Here is a 22,592-nt window from a genome sequence, read left to right as displayed (position 1 = left end):
AGTTACGTGCAAAGACCAAAGGAGTGTCATTAGTTGCGAAGGGAGAAACTACTGAAGAAGAGAGTGGAACTTATCAGATCTATACTTCAGGATCTGATGATGAAGAAATAAGGCATCCCACACATGGAGCAATGTTTGCAAGCTTTGAGGAATGCGAAGAGAACATTTCAGGGAGATGTTTTGTGTCAAAATCCACTGACAAATCACCCATGACAACCAAGGTACGTACAATTCTTGAATCTTTTAATATTCCTTTATCTGCTTATGATGCTGAAATTGTTTCATTTGATGATACTGTGGCTTATTTTGATTTTGTTATTGTGTCTGCTAGTAATGAAGCTAAGAAATTAAATGTGCAACTAAGTGAGACACGAAGAGATTTAGAAATAAAGAAGAGCAGAGTTGAAAAATTGGAATTGCAAGTCAAAAATATAGACTGTGATAGGAATAATCTTACTAATGATGTTAGGTTATTACTAGCACAGAGAAACATATATTGTAATTCTGCAAAACGTTTGTATGCAAAATTAACAGCTTTACATCACTCTTCTGATATTAGCAAAGAACAACATAGAAAACTTTTACCTTTTCTTGAGTATGAACGTGAAAAAGTTGATGTTGTTTCTTATGATTGCGAAAGCACAATTGCTCAATTTGACAAAATACCTGATGATAGATATGCATATGGTATTGTCAAAATTGATGAATTTCTGAATGCTGATGAATTGGTTAACATTGTCAATGAAAGTTTGACAAAGAGTGAACAAGTGAAAATCATAAAGAAATCTGAAAATTCAACTCTTGCCTCACAATTGAATTATGCTAATATTGATGAAAATTCTGATAATGTAAGTGAAATCAGTGAAATAGAAGAGGAAGAAGAGGTTGATTGTTCTCAATTGTCAATCATTAATATCACATCTAAGATCAAAGGTAAAGAAATAATAGTTGATTCAATAGTAGAGGATGAAATTAATAAACCTTCAACTTCGCAACATTGTATGTTTGATAATGTGGAAGTTGAAAGCTGGAAATCTAATGACACAGATGTAAATAAAAAAGAAAAGAAAGTTTCAACTAAAACACCTCAAAGGATTGTAGTTGATCAAGTGTTTGAAGATACAAAAGAATTTGATAAAATTTTAAATGATAAAGGCGCACATTATTTGGAAACCAACACTGTGGTATATCCAAATTTTGTATGTACTGATAACAAAATTTTTCCAAATCAAGCTTTTGTCACTACTGGAAATGCTGAGAAAGTTCATCCTGATTTTAATAAAATGATTGAAAAAGATAATCAAAAGTCCACAACTGAAGGTTTTTTCGCAAATCAAAGCACAGAAGAAAACAATTTAACCAAAAATCCTTATGTGTTTCAAAAACAAAAATCAACACAAAAATGGGTGGTTAAAGGTGAAAAATCAAACAAAGTTTTTGAAAAAGATGAAAAATCAAAGGTTGAAGTGAAACTAAATTCTCATGAATTCAAATTGATGGTTGGAAATTTTTCAACAGAAAATAATGTTTCAAAAAGAAAAGCAAGAAAAGCAATATTCTGGCAAGTTGTGTCTAATGAAAAATCAAGAGATGAAAAAGAGCAAATTTCAAAAACATCATTAAGTTTTCATAAACAAATCAACTCTGTTGACAAGGTTCCATATGTTCGCAAATATGACAACAATCGAAAATTTGAGAATTCGCAAAAATTTGCAAATAATCAAAAGTTTCAAAATGTTGGCAAATTCATGAATACTTCTTCAAGTTTGAAGAACTCAACTCAAGTCAAAAAGAAATTTTCACCAAAACAACCAAATTTTCCAAATCCTTCAATATCAAAACCAAACAAAGTTTCATATACAAAAGGAAAATCTGATGTTAGAACGTTCAATCATTGGTTTGAAGGAAAAGGACAGAAATATCAAAATGGAAAATTTTCAGAAGAACAAATCAAAAGTGCATTTGATAAGTACACAAATAATTCTTCAACTGAGAGTACATCATCTAATAATTCGCAAGTTCCAGTTCAAAAATGGAAACCAGTTATCAAAAATGCGAACGTTGTGAAGGATAAGATTACAATTAATGGAAATCCAAAATTATTGAATGATTATATTTCAAAATCTAGAACTGATGATGTTGATATAATTGATTCGGTTACAAACAAAGTGAAAACATGGTTCTTAAATTCCAAAAATCTGTTTAATTCTACTAATGATGGACCCAAAAAGTCTTGGGTTCCTAAATTTTTTCAATAAATGCAGGTGATATGTGACGAGCAATATGACATGAAATGGTACATTGATAGTGGTTGCTCTCGTCACATGACTAGAAGGAAAGAAAATTTGCGAGATTTCAGAAAATTGGAAAATGCCGGAGTTGTCAAATTTGGAAATAATCACAAGTGTCAAGTGAAAGGATATGGGAAAGTCACAAATGGAAACTTCACAGTTAACAGAGTGGCATATGTTGAAGGACTTCAACATAATTTGATAAGTGTATCACAACTTGTTGTGGGTACTGGAAATCAAGTTATATTCAATGAATAAGGTAGTATCATTTCAAATGTCAAGACGAATGAAATACTCCTCAAATCCAAAAGATATGGTGATATGTTTACACTGGACATCAAACCGATTGTGGGAAAACCAGCTGTGTGTTTACTATCAAAAGCATCAAATGATCTTAGTTGGCTTTGGCATAGAAGATTGCACACTTGAACTTTCGAAATATAAATAAACTAGTAACTGAAGATTTAGTTCGAGGATTACCAGTACTGAAATTTGACAATGATTCTTTGTGTGCAGCTTGCGAACAAGGAAAACAACATCGAAAGGGTCATCCGATTGTGATAGATTCAAAAATAGTAGAGCCATTGGAACTTCTTCACATTGATCTATGTGGACCATCAACTGTTGCAACAATAAACAAAAAGCAATATATTTTAGTTGTTGTAGATGATTTCTCTAGATTTACATGGGTGTTTTTTCTCAGGTTGAAATCTGAAGTTGCTCAGACGATGATTGATTTTATCAAAAAGATTGAAGTTAGTCTGAAGAAGAATGTGCGAAAAATTAAAAGTGATAATGGTTCTGAGTTTAAAAATCAAACTCTTGACAGTTTTCTCACAAGCAAAGGCATTTCGCATAATTTTTCATCACCATATACACCACAACAGAATGGTGTAGTTGAAAGAAGAAATCGATCTCTATGCGAAGCTGCCAGAACAATGTTGACATATGCGAATCTACCTCAATATCTTTGGGCAGAAGCTGTGTCTACAGCATGTTTTACTCAAAATCGATCATTCATTCATCGAAGATTTAATGTTACTCCATATGAAATAATCAATAATCGGAAACCTAATGTAAAATTCTTTCATGTTTTTGGTTGCAGGTGCTTTATCATGAATCTAAAAGATAATTTGTCCAAGTTTCAAGCAAAAGCTGATGAAGGCATCTTTTTAGGATATTCACAGAATTCAGTTGCATACAGAGTGCTAAACAAACGAACAAGAAAAATTGAAGAAACGTTCAATTTAACATTTGATGATCACTATCTTAAACAGATTGATAGTAAATTTGATAATAAACCAATACTTGTAGATTCACATAATCCAATTGATAATTCTGAAATCAATGATTTTGATTATGACTTGATTTTTGGAATTCCTGACAGGGCCATTGATGCAGAAAGTAATGCTCCTGATAATCAAACATCAAAATCTTCAAAACATACTGACGAATCAATGATAACTTGTGAAAGCACATCAGATATTCACAAGGAACAAGAACATCAAGTTGAGGGGGAGTCTTCGCAAACTCAACAAGAACATCAAGTTGAGGGGGAGCATTCACAAAATCGACAAGAATATCAAGATACAGATCATGTTGAGGGGGAGCATGATGAAACAGAGACAATTAATCTTGATAATAATGAAGAATTTCATGAAGTTAATGATAATTTTTCTGATGCAGGATCTGAAAATGAAGATATGTTTGAAGATGCACCATTAGAATTTGATCCAAATTTTCCACCACTCGAGAAATGGACACGAAATCATCCAAAAGAACAGTTAATTGGAAATCTACAAGAAGGTGTGTTGACTAGAGCTCAAATTCGTGCGAAAAATGAGGTACTGAATGAAAACCAATAATTTGCATGTTTAATGTTTTTATTTCGAAAATAGAGCCAAAAACTGTTAAGAATGCTATGGAACACTCAGATTGGGTTGTTGCTATGCAATCTGAATTGGCAGAATTTGAACGAAACAAGGTTTGGAGATTAGTTTCTAAAGCCTCTGATGTTTCAATTGTTGGATTAAAATGGATTTTTAAAAACAAAACCGACAAAGATGGCAATATTATTTGAAATAAAGCAAGACTAGTAGTAAAAGGTTATTCGCAACAAGAAGGCATTGACTATGAAGAAACATTTGCACCTGTTGCAAGACTTGAAGCAGTTCGCATAATTTTAGCCTATGCAGCTCACAAAGACTTTGATGTTTATCAAATGGATGTTAAATGTGCATTCTTAAATGGAAAACTCGAAGAAACAGTGTATGTTGAACAACCACCAGGGTTTGTAAACAGTGAATATCCTGATCATGTGTATGTCCTTGACAAAGCTGTATATGGGTTAAAACAAGCACCAAGGGCCTGGTACGCAACACTTACAAATTTCTTGAAACAATCTAAATTTAAACAAGGATCAGTTGACCCCACATTATTTCGCAAGAAAGTTAGGTGTCATCTAATGCTTGTTCAAATTTATGATGATGATATTATCTTTGGTTCAACTGATCCAACATTGTCAATTGAATTTGAAAATTTAATGAAAAGTCCGTTTGAAATGAGCATGATGGGAAAAATTAATAATTGTCTTGGTTTAAATATAAGGCAAAACAGAGAAGGAATCTTAATCAATCAAGAAAAATATACGAAGAACTTGCTTGAAAAGTTTGGAATGCTAAATAGCACAAAGCTCAGAGTACCTATGGCAGTAGGAACAAGACTAACTCCTGCGTTAGATGCTCCTGCTGTTGATCTAACACTGTATCGTAGCATGATAGGGTCTTTATTGTACTTAACTGCAAGTAGACCTGATATTATGTTTTCGGTTTGTTGTTGTGCTAGATTTCAAGCTAATCCAAGAGAGCCTCATTTGACCGCAGTGAAAAATATTTTTCGATATCTCAAGGGAACTGTTTCTTTAGGACTATGGTATCCTGTGAAAATAGGATTCTTCATTCAAGCTTTTTCAGACTCAGATCTAGGAGGATGTACTTTGGACAGAAAAAGTACGACTGGTGGATGTCAACTTTTGGATGGAAAGTTAGTGAGCTGGCAATCAAAGAAACAGACTTGTGTGGCTATATCAACCGCTGAGGCAGAATACATATCTGCAGCTGCTTGTACTTCGCAAATTATCTGGATTCAGAGTCAACTTCGTGATTATGCAATAAACATGAAAAAGATTCCCTTGTATTGTGATTCGCAAAGTGCAATTCGCATTTGTCACAATCCAGTACAACATTCAAAGACAAAACACATTGCTCTTCGATATCATTTTATTAAAGATCATGTGGAAGATGGGAATATTGAAATTCATTTTGCCAAAACAACTGAACAACTTGCTGATATTTTTACAAAACCTCTTGATGAAAAATCATTTGTTTGAATTTTAGCAGGTTTGGGGATGATTAATCCGAATTCAATTTTGTCAACACAAGAGTAAAAGCCTTGTTCAGCCGCTAAGAGTCGAAATCATTCAGAGGTTACTGTTCATTCAGAAGGCTTCGCAACCACAGTTTTTCGCATCTGGCTCCTAATCACTATGGTAAGGTTTACTCACTATTTTAGTTATGAAAAATCGAAAATCCAAAAAGATTTTATTTTTTTTAAAATTTAAAAATCCAAAAAGATTTTATTTTTCTTGTTTTTTAAATTTGAAAAATCAAAAATACAAAAAGATTTTATTTGTTTTGTTCTTTCGTTTTTGAAAAATTCCAAAATCACAAAAATATTTGTTTTCTTCTTTCTTTAAAATCTGTGTTGAGAATTTAATACAGGGCTACAATGCGAAGAGGTTATACATTTATGTTTCTATGGGAAGGTATTAAATTTTTTTTCAAACTAGTTAGGATGTCCCTAGAAGCATGTTGCTGTATGTAGACCTCAAGCCTCGAATGATTCTATGTGTGAAAAATGAAAGCCTTGATGAAATTATCTCATGAACATTTCTACCCAACAAGGCTTGTATTCGCATAAATCAACAAGAGCTACCTTACACTTCTCAAATGAGTTAAGAGTTTTCTGTTTTGTCCACGTCATAATAGAGGTACAATTCGATTCTTAAACAATCTTTTTAAACCAAAATGTTCTTCAAATCCAAAAAATTTTTGAAAAGATTTGTCCTTGAGGTCTTTGGTAAAACCAATCAAAACCTAGACAAATCACAACTCTGTGTTTAAGATCTAACTTCATGAGTCTGTGATGAAAGTGAAACCCAAAAATCATACACCTTTAAGGAATTGACGGGGAACTTTGTTCCAGATTTTTACGAAACCTTTGTTTCAGTATCAAAAGTTTCGAAACTTCAAATCATATTCAATTCGCATGCGTGGTCTTGATCAAATATTTACAACCAAGAATATTTGTTACCCAACAAGATCCAAAACAAATTTTCTCTTGAATATGATTTCAGTGTAAGTTTCATTTGCAAATTCTTGTCATGATAAATAATTTCACAAGCCAACTTGTCACTGACTACACTGGTCAAACAAGTAATTTCATTTACAATTTCTCACCTTATGTTAAGGCTGATATGTAATGAAATTTCAAACCAACCCAAAATGACTTTTAAAAGAAGCCCTTCGAAACTTCTTTACAAGTATTCGGATGTAATTCACGGGAAACTACACAAGCTGTTGATTATCTCTCTTGATAATTAACGAAGCAACCTTTGCCTGGGGTTTTATTGCATTCATGTCAAATTAACTCTTTGACATCACCACATTCCAAAATTTCTTGCTTCTTATCTTATTTTATTGGCACAATGCACACACGAAATCCTTGAGGTTTTGAGTAAAACCAACTCAGACTGATGATTTCACAAGTCTGGCATATGACTTCACTTTCAATCCCAAAAGTGAAAGAGCCTTGCTTCCATGCGAAGAGTTTTACCGGTTCGGATTCTATAACGGTTACTTGACAGGCTGTCTACTAAAAATGGTTGGTATTCTATCCGGTTTTCGAGGAGATGTGACAGTTACTTTTTACTGCATAGTACTCTTTTACAGCTATGATCCGAGATTCAAGGTGCCACATCGGATAACATTAAATGCATCCCGCTTTAATTTCAAATCAAATTTTGAGAAACCTATAAAAGGGGGATGAACAACACTATGTACGGTTACGCAAACAAGAATTCTCACAAACCTTCAAAGCTTTCATCTTGATCAAAAGTTCTAATTTCTTTCAAACCCTAACAATGGCAGCCACAAACTCAAACACTGATGAGGTCCTTTCTCAATCCCTTATGAAGATTCAAAGCACAAACTATCAAGTTGACCCCAACGTATCCGCCTATCCAGAAGACTTGAAAATGCTCATCGTGGCTTTGAAACGATCACCGTTATCAACAGCCATGTTCAGGTCATTCCCAGTTCTGATGATCTGGTTATCTCGTGCTGCATCTACCGCTTCCTACAATCACACGGCGGATGTGATTACCTTCAACCTCTTCAATAACAAGAGGATCAAACTATCCAAGAACTTGTTCGTGGAGTTCTTGTAGATTCCCAACAACCCACCTTTTGTTAAACCTGTCAACTCCCAGATTATCCATATGTTCAATGAAATGGGACATCAACCGGAGTTAGAGAAGATTAGTGACTTCAGGAAGTCCGGATTACCATGTATCTGGAATTTTCTTTTTGGAATCTTCCTAAGGTGTCTAACAGGAAGATCAGTCGGCCTGGATAGAGGAAGAGTCGAAGTGTACGCCATGGTAATGGGTATCTACTATGACATCAATGTCGACTATGTGACTCAGCTGTGGAAGGAATTCATAAAAAGTCTGGAAAACACGAATTCGGAGAAGGGGATATCTTGTGCCAGGTACTGGAGTCTGATCCTGGAGAAAGTCTACGAGAAAGAAGCAATTCCGATCGTATCAGATGTCGAAGTGGCTGAGTTTTCGCTTTACCAATTTCCCAAAGTGGTAGAAGATGATGAAGCCATATTCACCCGGGTAGCTCGCATTCCGGATGCGATGCTTCGCAAAGTGTCTCCCACTCACAAAGTGTTGGTGAGGTATTTGCGAAACATTGACACAGCTGATCAGTCGGGTGTCTTACCTGACGTTGCTACTCCATCAAAGAAGAAGAAGGGGAGCAAGAAACCTGCGAAGGGTTCATCTTCACCAACCGTTCAAGAAGAAGTAGTGAAGAAGGATGTTTTACCCTCTAAGTCTGGGGTTTTAAAACAGATTCGCAAAGCCGAAGTGAGTAGTAAGGGAGTTACTATTCGCAGTATTCCTGCCCCAGTGTCTCCTGGCAAGAAACGTCAACGTGCAGAAGATGTTGCGAAAAATATGCAACGCACGCTGCGCAAGAAGAGGAAGATGGTGATTCGCAATGAATCATCAGACGAAGAAGTTGTCCCTGAAACTCCACCTGTCACAACCATGGTAACCGTTTCTCTACCTATCTCTCAACCTTCACATATTTCCACCACTATTTCTCAAACCCAACCACTCGAAATAGCTCTTACCAAATCAGTTACTGAGGAGGTACCTATTTCGGATATGGTTGTCAACGTATCTGATACGGGGGCACCTATCCCGAGTGTTGCATCCACAATACCAATAACCACCACTTCATCCATATTCGACCATGCCCTTCAAAACCCATTCACCACCCTATTTCCATCTCAATCACCTGAGAATCCTCCACCTTCGCAACAAATGTCAGATCCCGAAATCGAAGGAGGTGCTTTTGGAGGTGTTCTTGATGACATTTCATTTGATTCCGATGAAGAAGACATTCCTGATCATATGCTGATGACAGGAAAGCAGTTCAAAATTCTCAATCAAAAATTGAAGGCCATTATTCAATCGCAAGCCGATTCAGGGAGAATATCTTCGATTTCAGCAATGGAGGTAGATGTGATGATCAAAGGGGCTAAGAAGAGAATCATGGAGAAAGTTGATCAGTCCGACAAAAATAACGAACTCAGAGTGCAAGCACAAGGGCACAATTTTACGTCTGCAGTACAAGACCTTAAAGCTGCTACAAAAGAAAGACACATTCTTTTTGTACAAGACGTGAAGAAAGTTCGTGAGGACGTCAACTTTAAAATTCAGGAGTTGAAGTCTGACCTTGCGAAGGATCTTCAAGCAGTAAATACAAGACAGGAAGATCTTCACAAGCAGGTTGTGGAAATTTCGTCTCAAATCCACAAACTCAACAACATTCCTGTTGCTGATGATCTCAAAGTTGCTACCATGGAGAAGTTTGATCTCCTGATCAAATTGGTCACGGAGCTCAAATCAGCAGTTTCGCAATCCTCCAATTCGCAAATCCTTACTCCAGAATTCTTGTCTCTAAAGATTAACACTTTAGAACAAGCCATTCAGAAGGCTCTAGCTCCGATATCAAACTTCAGTTCTTTACTTCCGAAGGGTGCTCCACCTGTTTTCACAGGGGCGCAAGGGGGAGAGAAAAGTCGAAGCAAAGAAGCTGATGCCAAAACAGTTGGAAAAGTCATCTCGACTCAACTGGTTGCAACTCTTCCAATTCCGACTAAACCGATTTCTTCAACAACAATTACTACAAAAACAATTTCAAAGGGAATTGTTATTGGAGGAAACGAAGGAGGTTCGAGTTCTCAACCTCAGAAGGATGTAACTGGAAAAGGAAAGGGCATCCTGTATGAAAAGTTGAAAGAGGAGTTAAAAGCTGATGCTGAGGCTGAACTTGAAAGAATGAGACAAGTCCAGAGCATAATGCGACAACGAGCAAGTGATCCTCCCTCGATGAACAAAGGTGATCCTGCGAAGCTTTACTCTTATGAAACAATAGAGTCTAAAGTAGTAGGAAGGGAGATGTATGAGTTCGAGAAGAAGCCCAAAAGAAGTTACGACATTGCGAACTCAGATCACTGTCAGCTGGACTTCCCTATCAATGAAATGCTGTTCATCACAGCTCAATACAAGATCAGTGAGAAATTCGATAATCCGGATGACTACACTCACATGAAAATCAGATTTCATGTTGTTCTTGGGAAGAATCCTGATGAAGTCTGGTCCCTGATGAAGATCAAGAAGGTGCTCACGATAAAGAAGGATGTTTTGTTTGAAGACATGCTTCAAAACTTTCGATATTTTGTCATCAGGGCAGACAACAAACAATATGACTTCACTGTTGCTGACTTTCCACTGATGAACTGCAACGATCTCATTCAAGTAGCTCTGATTCTGAAGCACATGGAAAAGAACAAACTCAAAGGCTCAGAGACTGATGTTTTTAAAGTCGGGTTCGCACATGTGAAGACTTATATCGACAACTACTTCGATTGTCTTGCACTTACTGATGAGGAGTTAGCGAATGTGCTTGGAAGAGAAGTGAAAGTTCCATGGGAAGATACTTTGACACAATCAACATTGTCGAAGTATGTTGTAGGAGAGATATGCCTTAAACCATTTGGCATGGTGTTTTTGGGAAGAGACACAAAGGGCAAACCGAAGAAGTTCTTGTTCAAAGCTTCAGAGATTGAAAGATACAACTCTTCGCAATATACGCACTTCATTGTACGTATGAATAATTGCAAGAAAAATAACGAAGGTGACAAGAAGGACTTGAAGAAGGTGATCTCCTGGTATGGAGAAGTGCGAAGAACGATTCACTCTCCAATTCAAAAGCTTTTAAGTTGAATTGTATCGACTATTTACAAAGGGGGAGAATGTAGATATTAGTTGTAAAAGTCGAATAGTTTGTCTTGTAATGATTCGTATTTTGTATGTTATTTTACTAAGTCAATTGTAAATGCGAAGTGTAGCATGCGAAGTTTCATAGTATAAGACTGAGTATACTTTTTGTAAGTTCCCTATAAATAGGGACTTAGGCTTGAAGTTGAGGACACAATATCGAAACACATAAACTCTCTTCAGCTTATTCTGTAATCAGTCTTAATAAAACGAGATCTGATTAATATTTACTTCGTGTGTTCTTTATCATTCTTCATTCAAATCTATTATTTCGCATCTTAATTCTCGATAACAATTCTCATCAGCAACCAATGTACATACTAAGCAAAGTAAACAACCATTACATTACATATTAGAATTTACATTTGTTTAAAAGTAAAGTATTACAAGTGTTATACATAAGTATATATGAACAAAAGTAAAGACGTGTCTTCTACGAACTCCGTCTACACCAAAAGGATCACTGGGTACCTGTCTAATGCGGACCTGAGAATACAAGCAATTTGAAAATCAGCATAAAGTTGGTGAGTTCATAAGCGGTTTTGTTTTCTGAAAATGTACAGGTTTCCTTTCGGTTTCTGAAAAAGTTATGTATCCAAGAAAATCCCATATTTTCTTATATGTAAAGTTTAGTTATCTGTTTTGTTACACGATTCTGGTTATGAACAACTGTTATCCCAGGAAAATCCCATATTTTCCTAAAAGTTGGTTACCAATCTAAAATGTAATGTAAAAGATGTACACTAAAAACCTGGTTATCTTTGTGAAAGCTATTAGTTTTAACACGTATATAAAACTAATAAGTACAAAGTAAACTAGTTACAATATCCATTATTACTAACAAGTAAATCTCTGTTATCCAAATTGCGAGTTCCATAACCATACGATAGACTAGATATGGCAATAATTAGTCCAAATCAGTTTATGACTTTCGTCACCCTTGAACCTTTCGGTTCGGCTGTAGCTAGCAGCCAGGTGCGGGGTAGTCAGCCTCGTATAGATCTATACACTCAAGTCACGCTCCCTATCTAAGAGATTCTGGTTACAGAAGCGGTCCTCCACTCGCGTATCTCTGTTGAGTGTTCCCGAGGACGTGTCTCCAATTTATAGGAATAACAAATTTACTAGTAATAATACAGAAAGATCCTATTACAAACGATGATCCTCCACTCGCGTATCTCTGTGGAGTGTTACCGAGGACAAAACAATGTACTGTGTTCATGTTCAAAGTTCAAAGGTTATGCTTTTAACTGTTATAATGTGGAAAACAATTTGTGAAATATAAAACATAACATTTTATAATGTTTTTCACAAATAATACGATAAAGTGTTCTGCAAGTTCAAACGGTTGTTTGTTACGATTGTCAAAGTTAAAAGCATATGAGATATGAAACATAACACACATAAAACAAGTTTTAAGTACAAGTATTCCTTGTACTTTGCTTGTATCCCCCCCTGAAAACATTGAAAAACACTGAAAAAGGGTAGGGGTATGAACTCACCAGGCGAGAAAACGTGACGGTTTGGATGCTAAGTGTCGGTTCGGGCACTACTAGAAAACAGCCCTTTAATGACGCGCAAACAATGACACTCGTTGATAGAGGACGCGCATTTGCGCGCACCCTAAAAAATAATGTCAATTTTGCAAAATTTGAAGGATAAAGGACACGCATTTGTGCGTGCCTAAAATTAGTGTCAGAAAAGAAAAAAAAAGGAAATGCGGAGGGTGCCTTTCATAAAATGTGTGTCGTCTAAATGTGTCGCTTTATAACATTTTAATGAAACACGTGTTTTTAAGTGGGATTTCACCCGCCTATCGAATCCCAAAAATTAAACCCCACGGCCTCTTCCAATTAGCAAGAAGAAGCCCTAGGCCTTGGTCTTCATCATCTTCTTCTTCTTTATAGTTATCAATCAAAAATCAAGCAACATTCTTGATTTAGATCGATAGTTCACTACAGTTCTCTGAGACAAATTGTGAGCGAACCTAGGGTTCTTGTTTAACATTCTCTTCTTCTTCTTTCCCGATATCTTAATTTTTCGTGTAACACCTACAATTTCTTTACTTTTCCATTATTTCTTATAACAACTTTGATTATTTTCTCTGAATTGAATAGAAATTTTTGTTTTGTGAAGAATTATATCGACTCAATCGACGCGTACGGTCCCATCTGGTAAATGTCTAAACTACCTCTTCACCCTTATTACATGTTTATCTCTCTCTCTCTCTCTGTATATATCTTTCTTGTTTTGATGTTTGTGTAATGATTTTTCAGGATTCTAGAAAATTCTAAGCCATGAAAATTAAGTTAACAAATACTTGTTCAGGTGAATGCTCTGTTATCTTCTTTAGAGATCGATAATCATGGGGGGTTGGTTAGGGAGCACATGCCTGGTAGATACGCAGAACTGGATCATTATTGGGGGGAGTCGCAAGTCATGGGGCCCCGTACAGATGGATGGGCTGATGAATTTTCCCAACGACTGGGCATATGAATTTGGTCGCTAGGTTGGTGAAGCGATTCTAGGAAATGATTCTGCTAATAATTGGGTATCTGCATATGATGAGCAACTTCTATCCTCTTTTCTCCACATAAAACAATTTGTTGTTTAAATAATCATTACAACAAAACCTTCTTCCCTTGTATATAAGTAACCTTAGAATTCCTCCTCATATCCAGAACCCTTAATATTCACCCTAAGGCATATATATATATATATATATATATATATATATATATATATATATATATATATATTGCAATAAGCACTAAATAGATGTCTAAAGTCTGATTGGGCCAGACATTGGATAGATAAACGTGTTAATTACTGCTACACAACCAATTATAGAAAAGGGTAGTATGGGAAATAAATAACATCTTATTAGTGGAGGGGCATTTTAGGTATTTTCTTTAGAATGCTTATAAAGGAGTAGTAGATGGAAGGAGTGTCATCTTTTGTCAAGTTCTAGTTCTGGTCTTGGAACCTTTGGGAGAATCTCTAGCAAATCATTAGGGGTTTAGCTTTGTTAATTTGAGTGTTTAATCAATTCTTCGAGTAAGTTTTGTTATATGTTCCTTCCTGAGTATTGATTTCTTCTTCTAAGTTGTAAGTGAGTTGGTAGCAGTTAGCTTTCTTGTTCATTAAGTTGTCATTTTATCTGAAAAACATCTTAATCACCTAGACAAATTATAATAAAGTCCAATTGCCTCTCTCTTAACTTATTGGAAAAAAGATAATTGGAGGAGATGAAAAAAGAAGAAGAGGGACAAGACAACGAAAACTCTTTAAGTTTTCAAAATTCATTAATGCTTGCTGATTTTGACTTTTGAGTTAAGTTGTAAACCTTCTATTTCATACAACATACCTGGACTAACACTACCTACCGCCTTGCATTTATGGCTGCCTCAACACCCCCCTTCCTTGAGTTGAGAAACACTCATTTCCTTTCGGTGTAGAAGTAGAACTAACTTGTATTCCTTCCCCAACCCGTTACTGACCCCATATTCCTTCTTAAGCTATTAGTTTCCTATTAATTTCTAGCCACATAGCCTGAGAGAAGTGGGATGTTTTAGTTGCTGCATAAAAATAAGATAGAAATTCAAGGAGAAGAGGTCTAGCAAAAGTACAAGAGAAGTCCTACTATAATAATATGAAAAACATGATGATACGAGTAAAAGTGAATAAGAAAATAAAATTCATCATCTGGTGGTTGACGTTGAATAATTTATGTTTTCCAAAATGTATTTGAAGTCCTTGAGAGTTGAGTGAGTTGGAGCATAGAAGCATTGGAAGAATAATTATATTTATTATTGGTGAATGGATTGGGTAAATTGGTATTGTTGCTGTAGGTACTTAAACGAACAAGTTGTTATGACTTATGAAGCTGAAATCTGAGAGTTCAAGGGGGCTATGTGTATTTTCTTATTTAAATCCTTATGTTGGGCATCCTGATCCTTTGAGGGTAGGCCAGGAGCTGTTCCGTAAAGGTTTGTTAAGTGAATTTTCCCAACAACACGATGGGGACCGGAATGCTTGGTCTTTATCCTTTGAATGACAAAATGGTGCTGGGGGGTGGGCTTCTGAATTCCAGCATGTCAGTGAGCTCTTTCACTTCAATAATTGAAATAATGGTTGAATGTTGACTTACTATTAATTATTATGCTATTGAGCATAACCAGGTCAGGGTTATAAAAGGTATTTCACATAAGAGATCATATTATTATAGTAATTTGATGAGAGGACTATGTGGTTGGTAATGCCTTACTGGATGGATGAATTAGTTGCATCACATGTTCCCTATTTATACCTGTAATAATATTTAGTAGATTAATGGATTTGGGTTTCTGTAACTATAGATTTATTTTCTGTTTGCAGTTGAAGAGTTATTAATGAAATTTGAAGTTGAACCTAAAGAAAGGGCATATAAGAAGTAAACGGAATGGAAGCCCATTAAAACCAGAATATGAGAACAGTAATACATACCTGTACGTATTCTGATATCAATATTCCTTGGACGTAAAGCAGAACCAAAACTACTAGTGCCAGAGGCTGACCCTGTCACAACTACTTGTGGAGGTGGAGGTGGATGTGTGGTTGTTCCAAAACTCTTGCCAGGTTGAAAAGGTAGAGGCTGCACCATGATTGGATTTGGTCCGAATGCTGATATGAAAACAACATGTCCAACATTCACCACTGCATCACTCTACAACAAGGTAATATATATATATATATATATATATATATATATATATATATATATATATTCGTTTTTGTTTTTAATTTATTAATATAAGAAACTTGGAAACATAGTTAAAAGTTATGAAAACCCACGGGTGACTGTCCCAATCGTAGTGTCATGGTCGTTCGTCCAAGCTCCAACAAAAAAGCACCCAAATTCTGCAACAGAGCACCTGACCTCAAAGCATTTGATTGCATCCTTAACCGTGTCACAGGATCACTTACATTGTTCTGATCCCCTAACTGTCATGTCAATTGCCGCAACCACAAATCATCAACATAACCTTGATAGTTAAATTTAGGAAGTTTAGTTTAGTAGATAAGAATAAGATACCATCAAGCATTCTCCAACTTCTTCAATCAGTAATTGTCTTGCAGATTGTGTCACTTCTTCCAGGGCTGCTGGTGTTGGTAACCCTCCTTGACCAACACCAAATTCAGAATCAAATCAATGGCCTCTTACAGATTCACTTCATCACAAAATACACCCACCATTATTATCCTTTTTGCTTCTCTTTTTATGTATAATCTTAGTATGTTTTGTTCTCATATTGTTGTTATTTCACATATGATGAAGATAATCGTACAGCTGTAGATTTAGTTGCCCCTTATTGGGTTAAGCCAAAAAACCTAAGTTAATGTAATCAAGACATTCATATATGAAGAAGCGTTGTAGTGGCATTCTTTCTTGAACTCGAATATGCTGCCAGAGCTTGTATGTAATTTGACTAATTTCTCCTTTCTGCTTAGGTTAAGTGCATGAAATAGAAACATATTTTCATGGATTTTTTGTTTACATTGGTATCCCTCTTCAGTTTTTTCTTATTATGGGGGTTGGAGTTGGAGCCTGAGCTTGTCAATGTCACAGGGGCTGCAAAGCCTACTTGGAAAATATGGTTTGTGACTTGTTTCTTAAGTTGCTTACATAAATTTGTTGTGTTATGTAGTAACAAATAAATTTTTTATAATGACAATAATAACTATGAATATATTTTATACTTGTTGCCAGATCTGAGCAAGACAAGGAATTAGAATAGGAAGTTATGGGCTCTGGTGCAGCTGGTGAAGAATCTGCTGCCGAGAGTATCCAAGTTTAGGTAATTAGCAGAATGGACATTTATGCTACTATGTTTTCCTTATAAGTTGGTGGCATGAGTTAGTGGTCTATGATGTATGCTAATATATTGGTTTTAATGTAGCAATGTGAGATTTAATAGATAGTAGTTGGAGTTTTGATGCATACATAGAATTAGACAAGAGAAGAGTGGGTCTTTTAATCTTATATATATATATATATATATATATATATATATATATATATATATATATATATATATATATGAAGCTTTTGGAATGAATTGATTTATTTTTCAACAGAAGAAAAATGCCTATTTATAGGCTGATTACAGAGGATATCCTAGCTGTACAATCAATGTTAATTCCTGTAAATCAGGGATTCTACCTAAAATTCAGGGATTTACAATAACTAAGATTATTCAGTAATTAATACACATAAATCTACACTCCCCCTCAAGCTGGGTTATGTATGTCAAACATTCCCAGCTTGCATACTAGTTTATCAAAGACATTCCTTGGAAGGGCCTTGGTGAGAATATCAGCTATTTGAAGTCTTGATGGAGTATAAATGGTTTGAATTGTAGCATTTTCAATCTTCTCAGTGATGAAATTTCGATCTATCTCAACATGTTTTGTCTTGTCATGATGGACAGGATTCTTAGCAATGTTAATTGCAGCTTGATTATCACAAAACATTTTTATAGAACCTCCTGTAAAGAGTCCTAATTCCACCAATAGTCTTTTTAGCCAGATTCATTCACAAATACCTAAAGCCAATGCTCTCAACTCTGATTCTGCTGTACTTCTAGAGACCACAAATTGTTTCTTGCTTCTCCATGTCACTAGATTACCCCAAACATAAGAGCAGTATCCTGAAGTACTCCTTCCATGAGTTGCACCTCCAGCCCAATCTGCATCGGTATAGATGTTAATCTCTTTGGTGCTATTTTTCTTGAATAGTAGACCTTTTCCTAGATTCATCTTGAGGTACCTAAGAATTCTCGTAACAGCCTCCATGTGTTCTTCAGTAGGATTGTTCATAAACTGGCTAACAACACTAACTACGAAACCAATGTCAGGTCGTGTATGTGATAGGTAGATCAAGCGTCCCACTAATCGTTGGTATCTCCCCTTATCTGTAGGTGGGCTGTCAATTACTGATCCAACCTTTTTATTGGAGTCCATAGGAGTTGAGGCTGGTTTGCATCCAAGCATTCTTGTTTCTTTTAGTAAGTCTAGGACATACTTACGTTGGGAAATAAAGATACTGAGTTTTGATCGAGCAATTTCCATGCCCAGAAAATATCTAAGATTTCCAAGATCTTTGATCTCGAATTCCCTAGATAAGAAGTGTTTCAATCTTTCTATCTCTTCCACATAATCACCGGTCAGAATGATGTCATCCACATAAACAATTACGATAGATATCCTTTTATCGGATGAAAATCTGACAAATAAAGTGTGATCAGCTTAACATTGAGTGTACCCATTTTGAATGATTGACTTGGTAAATCTTCCAAACCATGCTTGTGGGGATTGTTTAAGACCATATAGGGACTTCTTGAGTTTGCAAACCTTTTCTCTGTTCAAGGAGTTCTCGAAGCCCGGTGGAATATTCATATAAACTTCTTCTTCAAGGTCACCGTTCAACAATGCGTTTTTTATGTCGAGTTGATGTAGGGCCCAATCTTTATTTGCAGCAAGGGATAGTAGTACACGAACAGTATTAAGCTTAGCAACATGATCAAACGTCTCTTAATAGTCAATCCCGTAGGATTGAGTGAAGCCTTTAGCAACAAGGCGATCTTTAAATCTCTCAATGCTCCCATCAGCCTTGTGTTTAACAGAGAAAACCCACTTGCAACCAACTGTTTTCTTTCCAGGTAGTAAATTGGTAAGTGTCCATGTATTGTTTTTCACCAGAGCATTAATCTCATTTTGTACAGCTTCTTTCCATTGAGAATCAGCCAATGCCTCCTGAATTGTGTGAGGAATTTGTATGCTATCAACAGCAGAGACGAAGGTTTGATAGGATGGTGACAATGTTTTATAGGACACAAAGTTGCCAACTGGATGTTCTGTACATGCACGAACCCCTTTTCGCAAAGCAATAGGTATATCTAAATCATCGTTGTGATCAACATTATCATGTTTAGAATTACCTGATTGACCTGGTTCAGATTCGTGGTAGTCCTCAAGATGTGTTGTGTGCTCTATGTCTTTGCCTGGTTGCTTCCTTCATGTATACAAAAGAATTTCTTTTTCTTTTCTAGTTGGTTCTTAGCAAGGAGATGGAGCCATGAATGGAGGATAGGAAGAGTTTTCCATGGCTGGATTTGAAATAAAAGGACTCTCATTGTGAACACCAGAGGGTTGAGTATGGGAACTTTGATCGGTATCTGGAGATAAAGTATCGACACTAGGAATAGAGTCCCAAAGATGAGATTCGTTTATATTCTCCCCCTGAAGCTCAGATTTGTAGTAAGAATGATTTTCAAAGAAGGTAACATCCATAGAGTTGTATATTTTTCGTGTTGTAGGAGAATAACATTTGTAACCCTTTTGATGCGATGAATACCCAATAAAGATACACTTAATAGATTTGGGATCTAACTTGCTACAACTCTGAGAGTGATTGTGTACAAATGCAATGCAGCCAAAGACTTTAGGATCAAGAAAACAGATGAATTTTGTATGAGGAAATAACTTCAGGACAGATTGACATGGAGTTTGCAAGTTAAGAACCCGTGAGGGCATTCGGTTTATAAGGTAGGTGGCTGTGAGAACAGCTTCACCCCAAAAGTCTTTAGGAACTTGAGTAGAAAACATGAGAGATCGAGCAACTTCAAGGAGATACCGATTTTTTCTTTCAGCAATTCCATTTTGCTGAGGGGTGTCTACAAAGGAGCTTAAGTGTAGGATGCCGTGTTGAGTGAGATAAGGGATAAGAATAGAGTTGAAGAATTCTTTGTCGTTATCCGTCTTAAGGATTTGAATCTTGGTGTGAAATTGAGTTTGAATCATAGAATGAAAGTTTTTAAAAATTTCACCCGCTTCTGGTTTGGAATTCATGAGATACACCCAGGTTAACCTAGTGTGATCGTCGATAAAAGAGACAAACCATTTTTGTCTGGTTATAGTCTTAACTCGTGAGGGACCCCACACATCGCTATGAATTAATAAAAATGGTTTGGAAGGTGTGTAGGGTATACTATGATAAGTGTTTCGAGTATGTTTTGCGAGTTGGCAAATTTCACAGCAAAGAGAGTCGGGACTTTTATTAATAAACAATGAAGGAAACATTTTTGACAAATACCAAAAATTCGGATGACCGAGACGATAGTGCCACAGCATGATATCACTATCTTTATTGGAACGAGACTGGTTATTTAAAGAGAACAAGCTAAATTGTTGAGATGTCCCGACAGAAAGAGCATCATCTTGTAAGACATAGAGCCCATAACACGTCTTAGCACTGCCAATCATCTTCCCTGAAACCAGGTCCTGAAACACACAAATATCTGGGTAAAATTTAGCCACACAATTGAGTTCACGTGTAATTTTACGAATAGATAGTAAATTATATTCCAATTTGGGTACATAAAGAACAGATTTGAGGGTTAGATTTGGGTTTATTTTGACTGAACCCACACCCGCAACTTTGGAGGATGTTCCATCTGCAATTTTTACTGTGTGGTGTTTTAAACTTGCATGAAACTCAGAAACAATGCTCAGATTTCCTGTCATATGATCTGATGCTCCAAAATCAAGAATCCAAGGGTTAATATGCTTTTTACTGACCATAAGGGCTAGTGAATGGTTACCTTTAGTGGTCAACAACCCTATACCGGGAGTGGTGTTTGGTTAAATGGACTGACTTAGAATTTTCTGAAGTGCCTCCAATTGTTCTATGGTGAAAGGAGATGAGTTTGATGTGTCCCCTTTTCCTTCAACAACACTTGAAGGAGTAATGGCCACATTTCCATGAGTTTCTTTGTCTTTCCATGATTTTGGTTTCCAATCAGCAGGTTTTCCATGAAGTTTCCAACATGTTTCTCGATAATGTCCAGATTTACGACAATGTTCACACCATGGTCATCCCTTCTGTTGTCCCCGGGCAGCAAGAATAGATGAATCTTAAGTTGATGGATTAGGGGAAGCACCAAGCATGACCTTTTTCCTACTCTCTTCCTGTCGAACCTCTGAGAATGCTTCCTTAACATGAGGAAGAGGCTTGATACTCAGGATCCTACTCCTGACTGCATCAAGTTCTTTATTGAGTCCATGAAAAAACTTGAAAGTTCTCCTTTTCTCAAAGATATTCCGGTATAGAGTAGTGTTATCAGTACACTTCCAGGAATAGGTTTTAAATAGATCTAGCTGCTGCCAATACCGAGTAAGAGTGTTAAAGTATTGTGTGACAGAGGTGTCGTCTTGGCGGAGGTCATAGAGGGCGGCTTCAATTTCGAAAAGTTCTGATGTATTTTCAGAACTAGAGTAGGATTCTTTGACAGCATCCCAAAGTTCTTTTGCAGTCGGATATAGAAGAAAGTTTTCTCCTATATCATTATTCATAGAATTAATCAGCCATGACTTAATCATGTGATTATCAACCTTCCGTGTTTTGTACTTTGGATCATCTGATTTTGGAGTCTCAATCTCTCCAGTAAGATATTCCTCCTTTCCTTTTCCCCCAATATACATCATCATAGATTGTGACCATTGAAGAAAGTTATGGCCATTAAACTTGTGACTGGTAACAAGAGATACGGCTTCATGACCGTGAGAGGATGAACCAGAGATGTTGAGGTTATTGAGGGTAGAAGGATGTGAAGAAGCATCTGATGTGAGACTGCTTTTTTCATGAGCCATGAGTTTTATTAAAGAAAGAGAAGGCTAGAACAAAGATTGTTGGAAGAGATGAAGGTGAAAAAGAGGCTTCTAATGCTCTGATACCATGAAGCTTTTGGAATGAATTGATTTATTTTTCAACAGAAGAAAAATGCCTATTTATAGGCTGATTACAGAGGATATCCTAGCTGTACAATCAATGTTAATTCCTGTAAATCAGGGATTCTACCTAAAATTCAGGGATTTACAATAACTAAGATTATTCAGTAATTAATACACATAAATCTACAATATATATATATATATATATATATATATATATATATATATTGTGATGTTTTTTTGTTCTGCAATGAGTTACATAGCATGGCATTTTAATCTGTTTTACTACTCCTGTTATATTTTTTTGACGTTCAGATTTCATGTTAATGTAGCAGGTGTTTGATTTCAGTGCATCACTCTCTTGGCCTAGACAAAAGAAATCTTGACAGGTGACTAGTTTTTAACTTTTCTCTTTTCCTGATATATTATATCTATTTCTGTTGAAATGATCAAGTAAACCTATCACAAAGCAAAACAAATACTGAAAGGTTGGTTGCTATTGATGACATCTAGTTCTGTTATCTTAACTTATCTACTTACATATAACTGCAAACTATACCCATAATTCTTAAATCTCTTCACAAATTACAATTATTTTTCTTTTTTTTTATATAATAGACATGCATCCGTTTTGGAGGATACTTGCAGGAAAAACATGTTGTTTTATAAGTTACATAAATAAAAATGGTTATGTTAGTATGTTACAAAATTCCATTCCATATGCATGATGGAATGAAAAGAAACTAACGTGAAGTGTTATTTTTGACTATTTGATTTGAATTTCATATTTTATATTTTCCAAAGAAGTTAAATATGTTTATTTAGCGATATAT

The 22,592-nt window shown here is 35.8% G+C and overlaps 1 protein-coding gene across 1 annotated transcript; it reads right to left on the bottom strand.

Annotated features, from left to right (window-relative positions):
* Positions 1–20,943: 20,943 nt before the first annotated feature.
* LOC145099273 (uncharacterized) lies at positions 20,944–21,678 on the bottom strand. The gene has a single exon (XM_079036867.1). The coding sequence runs from the start codon at positions 21,676–21,678 to the stop codon at positions 20,944–20,946; it is 735 nt and encodes a 244-aa protein (XP_078892993.1).
* Positions 21,679–22,592: the final 914 nt, after the last annotated feature.

This window comes from Lactuca serriola, chromosome 4 (genome assembly GCF_051521515.1).
Source record: "Lactuca serriola cultivar US96UC23 chromosome 4, Lser_US96UC23_V15, whole genome shotgun sequence".
Classification (NCBI taxonomy): Eukaryota; Viridiplantae; Streptophyta; class Magnoliopsida; order Asterales; family Asteraceae; genus Lactuca; species Lactuca serriola.
The sequence above is the reverse complement of the archived record's forward strand: the minus strand, read 5'-3'. Positions and strand labels throughout refer to the sequence as shown.

Coding starts and splice junctions, on each gene's coding strand:
- LOC145099273 (XM_079036867.1), bottom strand. CDS start 21,678: ATGGCTCATGAAAAAAGCAGTCTCACATCAGATGCTTCTTCACATCCT.